Source organism: Empidonax traillii, unplaced genomic scaffold (assembly GCF_003031625.1).
Source record: "Empidonax traillii isolate 1590-97213 ecotype Southwest subspecies unplaced genomic scaffold, ASM303162v1 scaffold201:size1909950, whole genome shotgun sequence".
Classification (NCBI taxonomy): Eukaryota; Metazoa; Chordata; class Aves; order Passeriformes; family Tyrannidae; genus Empidonax; species Empidonax traillii.
This window is the reverse complement of record NW_020955394.1, coordinates 193,788-204,925: the sequence shown is the minus strand read 5'-3', so window position 1 is coordinate 204,925 and position 11,138 is coordinate 193,788. Positions and strand designations below refer to the sequence as shown.

At 44.4% G+C, this 11,138-nt stretch overlaps 1 protein-coding gene across 1 annotated transcript; it reads left to right on the top strand.

Moving 5' to 3' along the window:
- The first annotated feature begins 777 nt into the window (after positions 1-777).
- Positions 778-8,335, top strand: BCL2A1 (BCL2 related protein A1). The gene is given in 4 exon segments (XM_027887033.1): positions 778-941; positions 3,248-3,338; positions 5,669-6,051; positions 7,516-8,335. Coding segments are annotated over 4 exon segments (669 nt in total). The 5' UTR covers positions 778-851; the 3' UTR covers positions 7,621-8,335.
- Positions 8,336-11,138: the final 2,803 nt, after the last annotated feature.

Genomic DNA, 11,138 nt, shown 5'->3' with positions numbered 1-11,138 from the left:
CTGTGAGAGTGTTCATGTTGCACCTGCTATAGGAGGATGAACCAACACTCCAGACCACCCTTGACTTGTGGGAGCAAGGGACACACAAAGTTTTGGTTATCATTTTGAGGCACAAGCTATTGACTTCTTATTCTGTGAATACTCACAAGCAGATTCTTTTCCCTCCTCCTGGGAGCAAGTACTTTCAGCCAGGAAGCTGACTTCAGTGTTTCTGCTGGCATCTGCAAGATCTTGCTAAGATTCTACCAAGACTTTACTTGTTCATGCTCCATTGTCTGGGAAGCTCAGGGACCTTTATGTTTCTGTGGCTCACTGCTGACAACTATGACTATTTGTTCAAATTCTCCTAATCCCACATAAACATTTGGAAAGGCTTATGAGAATGTAGAACATGTGTCTGCACACATGCACATGATGACACGTGACACATACATGGTGGAGCAGAGTGTCTGGCTGCCTCCTTGACTCATAATGATGACAGAACCTGGGATCCAGACGAAAACAGGTTCTGACTTGGAATCAGTTACCAGGGGAAGTGACGAGGCAGCAGCTGAAGCCTGAGTAACACAGCCAAACCTGGCCATTCCTACAGTTCCCTCATGTCTCTGGAGCGCTATAGAGGAGTCACAAGGGGAATTCTCATGCTTGAGCAATGGAGAACCATGGTGTGCATCTCCATTTGATCCATCCTCCCAGCCTTTGCTGTGGGGTATTTTGGGAGCAGACAGACCTTATGCCATAATGCTCAGCCCTCAGTCATTCTAGGCAGCACCACAATTCAGCAGTAAGCTGGAGTAGCTACTTGCTTTAGTGTATGTTGGGGACCACTTTGGCTTTCCAATTGTCCCAGAATGTCTCAGTTGGCCCAGAAGATGCAAAACCAGCTGCGTCCTCCCATTCTTCCTGGAGCTTGTCTTCAGTGCATCTCTGACACGTAGGATGTAAGCTGGGTCAAAGTCTCTATTTCAATTGGCACAGAATTTGAGATCCAGGATTCTGTTTCTATCCTAGAAACATTAAGAGATGATCTGGAGGGTTTTAAAATTAACTGCTCCCAAAACTTCTTATGTTTAAGGAGGCTTTGGTGCTTCTCAGCTGATAGAATTCATAGACTCACAATCAGAATGGCCTGGGTTGGAAGGGACCTTAAAGATCATCCAGTTCCAACCCCCCTGCCATTGGCAGGGACACCTTCCACTAAATCAGGTTGCTCAGAGCAACTTAATTTGGCCTTGAACACTTGTAGGGATGGGTCATTCACAGTTTCTCTGGGCAACCTGTTCCAGCACCTCACCACCCTCACAGGGAAGAATTTTTCCTAATACCTAATCTAACCTCCCCTCATTCAGTTTGAAGCCATTATCCCTTGTCCTGTCACTCCAGGCCCTTGTAAATAGTCCCTCTCCATCTTTCTTGTCGGCTCCCCTCAGGCACTGGAAAGCCGCAATTAGGTCACCTCAAAGCCTTCTCTTTTCCAGGCTGAGCAATTCCAGTTCCCTAAGCCTTTCCTCACAGGAGACGTGCTCCATCCATTTAATCGACTGGGTGGCCTCCTCTGGACTTGCTCCAAAAGGTCGATGCCCTTCCTTTGCTGGGGACGCCAGAGCTGGATGCAGCACTGCAGGTGGGGTCTCACCAGAGCGGAGCAGAGGGGGAGAATCCCCTGCCTCGATCCACTGCCCACGCTGTTTTGGGTGCAGCCCAGGACACGGTTGGCTTTCTCCTGGACACACAATATCATTTATTAATTTAGATCATTAAAGGGGCTGAGTCCCAATCCGACCGTACTTTTAGCTCTTTGCTGCACACAGAACCCCGAAGCACAGGATTGAGGGTGTTCAGGAGCTCCAGGGATGCGCTGCTCACTCCCTGCTGCAGCGCAGCCGGCTGCGACTAGATGTCAGCACTCCACTGGGCTACCGAGCCTCTGCAAGCATCAGCGAGCCCGGGGCTCGGGGCTGCCAGCTTAGTCCCGTTTACAGCAAAATACACGGGAAATAAACGCCACCAAAGCCTCACGAAGTCTCATATCAGGGCTGTGCAGGATAGCTGGAAAGCTACACGTGAACTGAGCCGTTCTTCTGCAATGACATCCAACACCGCACAAAAAAAAACCCCAAACAAACAAACAAACAAAACCACCCCCATTGGGACATCAAAAAGGGAAGAAAAGAAGAAAACAAAACCGGCAATAATTTTCTCAAGGCCTCAGACTGTTCCTCCAGACAAAGATCGCAGCTCCCACAATCACCTGGAACTGGAACAACTCTGGCAAGGCAGATGCAGCATGAATAGTTCAACAACACTTTTGTCATTTTGGCTTGGTTTTGTCTCAAACGTGATGAGATAACATCGTCTCTCGCAAGTCAATTTTATGAGGATCTGTCAACTCAGTCCCCATCTGTTCTGGAAAAATAAGCTTTTTTCAGGTTAGGATAGGATATATAGTCAAATCCACCGGGCACAGATTTAAATTAAAGTATTTGAAGCCCCTTCCTACTGCCAAGTAATGAGGGGAGGGTTTGCATTTGAGCTTCCATGTCATCCTGGTTTCTATTTCAAGCCTTTTATTATCACTTAACACTTAAAGTATATTCAGCAAAGAGCAGCAGTGCAGTGTCTGAGAATGCAGTCTATGCAGTACTGGTGAGACAGAGCAGGTAGGAAGGATAAGTAGAGTTTCATTAAATTAGAGGTATTCACTTACAGCTACAAAATATGAGTAAAGTCTGGTAGAAGAAAGGAAGGCTCTGCCTAATGTAGAAAATGAGAATCAGAGCATTAGAGTGGTATGATACAGGCAAGAGATTGCCAAAGCTGATTTCTTAGAGTGTTCAGTTAACCATTATTGCTTGGGGACATGGGGCTGCACACCCTGGTCTGACTTTTTGTGTGTATAAATATACAAACTGTCACAGCTACTGAACATCCAGCACTTGGAGCTGCACCCTCCACTGTACGCTATTGAAAAGGAAATGTGTCTAACACTGAAGGAGAGAGACCTGGGGCATTTTCAACAGCTACATCCTGAGCTCTGGTCACCAGTGTCACAGCTGGCTGTTAGAGATGTCTGCTTAGAGCTGTCACCCCCTATCCAGGAGCTGAGCCCTGAGCTTCACCTCACAGCACTTTAATAGATCAAGAGGCTCTAAGTAGCAGCATTTGCACCAAAATTGCCAAGGCATTAACACTGATTTCTTTCAATAATGGTGACATTACTCATGGTCTTATTTCATCACCTCTTCAGAATTCTAAACGCTCCACTAATGAAGAAATACCTGCTTCTGCCTGTGCTCTGACACTGCTGACGGTGAAGAAAACAAAACTGGTCTCCATAGGTATTGTTCACTGTTCTCATATTCAACTATTACTCACATTCTCAAAGAGTACAAAAAGCTTTTCATTAATCAATTACTAAGAAAGTCAGGAGTGATCTGTAACATCACAAACTGTGCTATATGGAAAGAGGATTCTTGTCACGTCTGCTCAAGTACCTGTCTCAGCGCTGTTTGCAGCAACTATCTGACAGGAGGGGAACTGGCTGGGTAGAGCAATGCCCCAGAAATTCCTGCCCAGTTGGGAAGAGTTAGGGACTGTCACATCCTTTTTTGTTTGTTTGTTTGCATTCCTCATAAAATGCTGGCAGCTGAAATCACTGAATATAACGAAGGCAAAGTCAGCCTAACAGCTCTTCCAAAGCAGCAGCTGCAGGTATTGGATAGAGGACACCTCTGAACTTTCAAAATGAGCTTTGGTAAGAACATGCATGCATGAAAGAGTGGAGATCAAGCTTTCCATCCACAGCCCATTTCCAGTCCTGGCATCACATCCTTCCCTGGAGGAAATATCTAACACGAGAATTTTCCAGCTCACACTGCCCTCCTAAAACCACTCTCTTCCACAAGTGAATGCAGAACCAAGCCTTCCCTTTCTTTGCTTCCAAGAGAAAGTAAGGGAACTATTTTCCTGCATCACTGAAGTGACTGATACTGTGCTGTGCTGGTGACAGCCTGAGGTTTCAAACCCCACTGTGCATGGAAGACTGTACTGTGTCATTCTCGGCCAGACTCACCACATATAGAAGAAAACACTTGATCAGGAAACGGAAATTACCCTGGCCTACCCAATGAGTTTCTGCAAAAACTGATGTCAGAGCAGCAGCTCATTTTGTGGGGCTATCTAGGGTTAGCAACGTATCGACACCAGAGCTGTATCACAGTCCAGACATACTTTGCCCCAGTGTAATTTGGTGCCAGTGATACCCTGACAGCTGAGACTGGAGCCCTGCGCTGGCTGGCAGGCATGTGGCTTTGCTCCTCTTCCATAGATCTGAGCATTAGGGAGTGCCCAGAGCTGGAAACAGGCTCACAGCCACCCCTGGGGCAAAGTAAACCTGTTTGTGTGTGAGGCTGGAAGTACCTTTTGCTTTCAGAGAAGGAAGAAGAGTGAATGAGAGGTGGGTAGGGAGTACAAGGATAAAGAAAAGGGGATGGAGAAAGAAAGGGTTCTCCAGACAAACTTCAAACTGCTTGCTGCTCTGAAGCCTTTGCAACGGGGTGGGGTTCTCTACAGACACATACTGACCGTTTAGCAAGATCAGGTTGCCTCAGAAAAGAGGCTTGTAAGGAAAAAGCTGGCTAGCTATGCCTGCCTCTTCTCCCAAAAATAACGGCTTGACATAAAATTTGAATCTAAGAACAACTGTAGATATCATGATACTTCTTTGTTACCTGTCCTGAAAGATTCAGGTGGACTCAGGTGGATCCACACATCACTGGCTTGGCCCTATGTTTTCCATCCCATGTTCCAACATGCTGACTGCATTAGCATTGTCTTTTATACTAATAATGTCTTTTACAGCAGAACTCCCCATGGGGGAAAGAAGTCTTTGAAGCTACCCATTCAAATCTTCAAAGAAGGACCTTGAAGAGCACTCACAGGGAGAATGTGGGAAAGTCTGGAACAGAGGATAATGCTATAAAGCTGGCTTTCCCCTTTGTCCATCCAACCCTGTACCACTGTTGTACTCCCACTTTTTGCAGTTATGTAAAACAACCTGAGTGATGAAGAAAGTTTATCCATTCTTCAATTCTGCTGGAAATGTCTACCAGTTTCTTCAAAAGGCGGTGACCAGAAATAACCCATAAACCTGCAATACAGATTGCAGCCTTAACCCTGGCAGAGAGGAGACTGGAGTGGGGGAAGATGCGGGTGCTGGAGAGGGGCTGCATGGTCCAACAGCATGCACTTTTTAGGCATTTTTTAAAAGCCAAACTCCTAACCTCTGCTAGTGGTACATAGCAAAAGTCTCTAAGAAATGCCAATTTATACTACTAAAGATTCTGGTAAAATCTGATATATTTTAGCTGTGGAATCACACTATTTAGAGAAATAGTAAATCACTCAAGAAGACATACTTTATGCCCTTTGAGCAGACACTTTTTCTTTCATTTCCTCTGTGACATATTCCCCAACCCACACCATTAAGTCATATCTCTTACAGGAAATTCTGTGGTAAAAGCAGAAAGATTCCATCAAAAGCCGACAACAAAAAGTCGTGTGCATGTCCTGTGGCTGCTCATTACCAACCCTGATCAAGAGCTGTGCACTGCTCTCTGCATTTCCCATTGAATGGAAACTGCTGAGTTCTATTACGTTTATTACTTAGCTCAGGATTATCTGCAATATGTGCTCCAGGAATCACACCTCGGACCAGCCCAAACCAGGGTTGCTCACGTCTTGCGAAGCATTGCATCTTCCCTGCAAGATCAAACCGAGGAGGCTCTCAGACCACTCTTGGACACGATCGATATCACCTCTGTAGCAGTTGCCAAGAGAATTTTCAATGGTGTCATGGAAGAAAAGTTTGCTGATGGAAATACTAACTGGGGACGAATTATGACCATATTCACATTTGGAGGTCTTCTCACTAAGAAGCTTCAGGAGCACGGAGTTCAGCTGACTGCGGAGGAGAAGGAGCAGATCTCCTATTTCATCACAGAGTACATCATAAACCACAAAGCCCAGTGGATAGATGCGAACGGTGGCTGGGTGAGTTTCTTATTTTCCACCGACGTCTTGATTAGGAGATTTCATTTAATTAAGGGAAAATAGTTTTATAGCCACTGTCAGAAACATTTTACTTAGGGTTTCATTTGGTGGTTTAATATTTTATGTCTGGAATGTCTCATTGAGACTTACAGTGAGAGCTTCACTTCTGCTTTAAACAGAACAAAGCTAAAACAAAACTTCCTTTTCAAAAGGCACCTTCTGATCTTTCTTCATAGGATCATACCATAATTCAAGCTGAGAGGGACCTTAGAAAATCATTTGGTCCAGCCTTCTGCTCAAAGCACTTTAAACTAGGCATAATAAGAAATTCCCAATATTAAATCTAAAATTAAGTGGCATCCTAAGGTCAGTCAGTGCGACAATTTCGCTTCCATAGAGGAGTCAGTCCAAAATTACTGGGGTTCAGTTTAAGGGAAGAGTATACAGGTGTGATGCTCACAAATCAAACTAGTACTTTTGTTGTGGATTTCAACAAAGACATTATTTTATCCCCCAAATCAGTTTTACTTACAACCAAGGTCCAGTTAAGTATAACTGAGGCTAAATCTTTATTGTTTGGAGTGACGCACTCCTAGAACTTCCGTCTATCAATGGTGAGTGCTGAGAAGAACACTTGTCAATAAGTGGATTATTTTGCCCAGCTGCTGAAATTACCTTCTTCCAGTGAAGGGAAGACCCCTTTTGCTTTTGCAGAGTTCCATCAGACCAATACTTTTTTCTTTTGCAGTTAGGGGAATCTGGAAACCTATGACATGTGTCAGTTATTTCCTTGGTACTTTTTTCCTTTACTTATATGTAAATGTCACTTTCTCTTTCCACCCCCTCTCATCCCACTTCTCTCATATCTCCTATTTGCTATTATTTTTTCCCCTGATTTATTTTCTAGTCTCTTGCTTTTCCTTTTTTCTTTCTGCTTGTTTTAATCCTTCTCTGTCTATAGCTGTAAAAAAGAACTGATAGTGACTCAGGACCCCTTGGTGCATCAGATTTATTGAGCAGCCTTCTCTTTCCATCTCTTTCAAATAAAGTCAATTTTATTTAAGAGAAGTATCAACTCCTGGCAACATTCTGTCATAACAGGGGGCTCATCATAGTAGAATAAGGAGACTTAAAGGAAGATATTTTTAAGTATATTACTACATCAGAGACATAGTACTTGTATCTGCCTGGAAGATGTGGTCTCAGGTGATAGAGTTCATGTCAGTTTTCTATTTACACAGGGAGGGCACAGTCTTGACTTAGAGATAAAACAAACATTCAGCGAGGTGCAGCTATTTTCAGCTACAGTTTTTCAAGCCTTATTCATCTTTTGGAGGTAGAGCTCTGAAAAGCTGTCCCTCCACCCACAGGGCTGTAGCACCCTGTTAATCCGACACTAGCACAGGGTGGTGGGGTTTTCCTATGTGTTTTTAAGCTGTCCCTAACTGCTTTTTCTTTTCACAGGAAAATGGCTTCCTAACAAAGTTTGAAAGAAGATCACTACTATCTTTCTCCAAAATTACAGCCCTGTTCATAGCTGTTTTTTCCTTGCTCAGAGAGTACTACTGAAATAAAAGGACCTGCCACTTATGTGTAATCTAGGTATTGCCACAAGCTTCACTTCTCAACCTTCCTCCAAGACATATCAATAAGAAAATAATTTCCTTCCATGATTTGTTTTTAATTTATTTGTATTTATTTGGACTAAATACAATGTTTAACATGCTATCCTAATTACCAAACCTGAAGATGAGATCCCTCCTAAGAGGAATCCACACAACATCTTGCAGCAATTCAAGTCCATCTTTCCAGGCAGGATTGAGATAATTTTCCACATCCAGACAGCTCTTGGAATCTCGCTTGAATCTCCATGAAAGAACATTGTTTTAGTGAAATACAATCCAATGGGTTAAGAAACAAGTTTTTATGTCATTTGTTTTGTAAATGAAATACTACTGTAATGCATTTTATTGCAATCTTTGTATAAGCAAAAGGGGGCATTTTTGTGAAGATATAAGGAATGCAAATTCCAGTATAAAAGTGGTTAGAAGTTACTTATACAGACTAAGCAATTTCTATGGGAAGAACTATTTGTGGAAGCTAGCAACTTAAAAAAGTGCACTCACTTACTGTTACTGCAATGGTATGTGTTTCTGTGCTGTATTTTTTAATTGCTCATATCTACAGTGGATGTTCTTTCATATCTGTGTGGTGTAATCATCTTGCTGAACTTTCTTTTAAAAATAGGCAAGTATAAAATATTTTTAAGGTAAGAAAATCATGTAAATACACTATTATTTTTTAAAAAATATATTAAAATATGAATTTTAAAGCTTTAGAATTGGCCTCATTTTTTACCTGAGTAAGATAACTGTTAGAAAAGCTATCACAATGCTACTGGGAAATCCCTTAGTATGTGCGTTTGACCTGGCATTCATGGATGTCAAGACTTTAATTTTCTGTAGTACTTCTGCTAGCTTGTATAAGAAACAGACATCTTGTGGCAAAATAAATTAATTGGATCAGCTCTGATGACAGTAATTATTGTTTTATATTTCAAAACTCCACAAATTCAAAGTAGTGTGTAAGAGACTTCCTGGCTTTTACAGACCGGGGCAATTACTGTTTTGACTATAAGTCCACTTGCTTTGAAAGGTGAAACACTAATTCTTCAAGAGTTCATTCTAGAAGGGTTTTTCTTTAGCTGTAGTGACATCAGGGTACTAAGACTGGGTCTAAACACCCTTCTTTTGTAGACATGCTAGAAGGTGAATCAAACTGAGCCAGAAGTTACCTGTGGTACACAACGGCACTACTGTCTGACACAAATCCTCTAGAAAATCCAGGCTTTATAACACTGAAAGAAGACCTGGTGAAGGGCTCTCTATCTTTCATTCTTCTAGCAATGAATTTTGAATCTTTCATCTCAATGTAAGGCATTTTTTGCACTAAGAAGAATCATTTACTGGAACAACCTTCCCAGAGATGTGGTAGAGTCCCCATCACTGTCAGTTTTCAAGATATAACTGAACAGAGCCCTAGACAATTTCCTCTAGGCTCCCTTTTCCAGGAAAGGTTGGACCAGACAATCTTTCAAGGTCCCTTCCAGTCTGGGCTGTTCTGTGACTCTATGGTCTAACTTGATGGGTTTAACCACAGAATACAAGCATGCATTAATGTTTGTTAGAATCTCTGTTGCTCCTTTTGCTCCTTCTTTCTCTCCCTCCCTCTCTCCTCTCCCTCTCCCTCCCCACTGAAAACAAGAAAGATTATTTAGAATGTACAGTAAGACTTGTTAGATAAAGTTTGTTGCTGTTGAAGAAAAGATGGCAGCATTCTGAGGGCATGGAGCAGCTAAAGAAAAATGCCCAACTCCAGAACAGCTACGGAAGTTCCTGTGTAGAAATGACATTTCAAAACATGTTATGACATATATTTACTCATTTGCAGTCTAAGCCTTCATGATAAGAACAGAAATTCATACTCAGTTTCTTTTTGTGCACTACTGCAAATGCAGATTATAGTGGCTAACACCAGTCTATTAATACCACATCCACTTCCTTTTACACTGATCTAGTAACCTACTTCATACTCAAGAGTACAGTTTTTTATTTAAACATAAAGGCCAACCATGCCTTTTCAAAATCTAGGTGATACAACTATTTTACAACTCATCTTTGTGGGTTTAAACAAAAGAAGCCTGGATCATTAACGGTCCAGCGGGCTGCAGGTTATCTTCATCAAGAAAAAATCTTCCTTTGCTCTGCATTTAAGAGCAAGAAAAGCAGTGATGAGATGCACCACCCTGATTCTAAACACAATAAGATGTCTGAAAACAGCAAGGCTACTAGCTAAAGTAGGCTACAAAATCGTGTAGATGTACTTTGTTAACTGTCATGAAGTTATCCTTACATAACACTGAGCAGTGCCCAGGTCCTGGGGCACTGCTGTTTAAGGGATCCTTACAGCTGTCAGGCAATACACAGGAGAACACAGTGCTGCTTCCAGAGCAAAAGGTGAGGTCAGAGAGCTGCACAGTGGGACAGCTGATGCCTTCATCCATCTGCACTGTGGCTAAATTGAGATGTCATCAAATGCCACGTGGAAGAGATTTGTGAAAACAGGTGTTCTCCCATGGAAATGTAGCTTTCTGCACTTAAAATCACAGAATCACAGAACCAATTAGGTTGGAAAATACCTCTGAGGTCTCTGAGCCCAGCCTTTGACCGATCACCACCTTGTCAGCTAGACCATGGCACTAGACACACCACCATAGACACCGGACAGGAGGCACTGTCAACCAGACACATGTTGCTTCTTGAACACTTCCAGGGACAGTGACTCTGCGACCTCTCTGGGCTGTCCAAGGTGGGCTGGAACACACCATGTGCCTGACACTGTCCTATTCCCTTTGGACAAGGCTGCATGGCTGGCACACCTTCCCTGTGGGCACGGGGCTCTCCCTCCTCCACACCCCTCCCTCGGGGCCCGCTGGCAGATGCCGCAGGGATGTGAAACTGCCTGGCAGACGGTGGTAAAATATCCCGCCTAAACGTAATTTCCCTTCCTGCAACAAAATCAGCGAAGGGGAAATCCTTCGCGATCTGCGCCAGGCCGAAAAAAAAAAAAAAAAAAAAAAAAAAAAAAAAGAAAAAAGGCTGTTGTTGGCAGGGCCCTCCGGCACGGCGGGGCCGGGGCCGCGGGGCCGTTGCCCTCCCGGGCCCCGAGCAGAGCAGCAGGGCCCGCCCGGCTCATGGAGGAGCCGCCGGGGGACGCGATGGCGGCCGCGCTGCGGGCGGCCAAGCAGGCGCTGCGGGGGGAGCTGCGGCAGCGCCTGCGGGCGCTCAGCCCTGCCGAGAAGCAGCGCCAGTCCCGCCTGCTCGGCCTCAAGGTGGGTGCCGTGGGCCCCCGAGAGCAGCGCCCGCCATGGCGCGGGGAGCGCGGCCGGGACTTTCCAGGCCCCGCCCGGAGACCGAAAGCGTGACTCAGGGCGCCCGCCGGCTCCTCGGGCCCTGCCGAGCGCGGGGTGGGCTCCGCCTCGCAGCCTGCCCCTCGTCCCTCCTCGGCACTGCCGGGGGCCGGGGTGG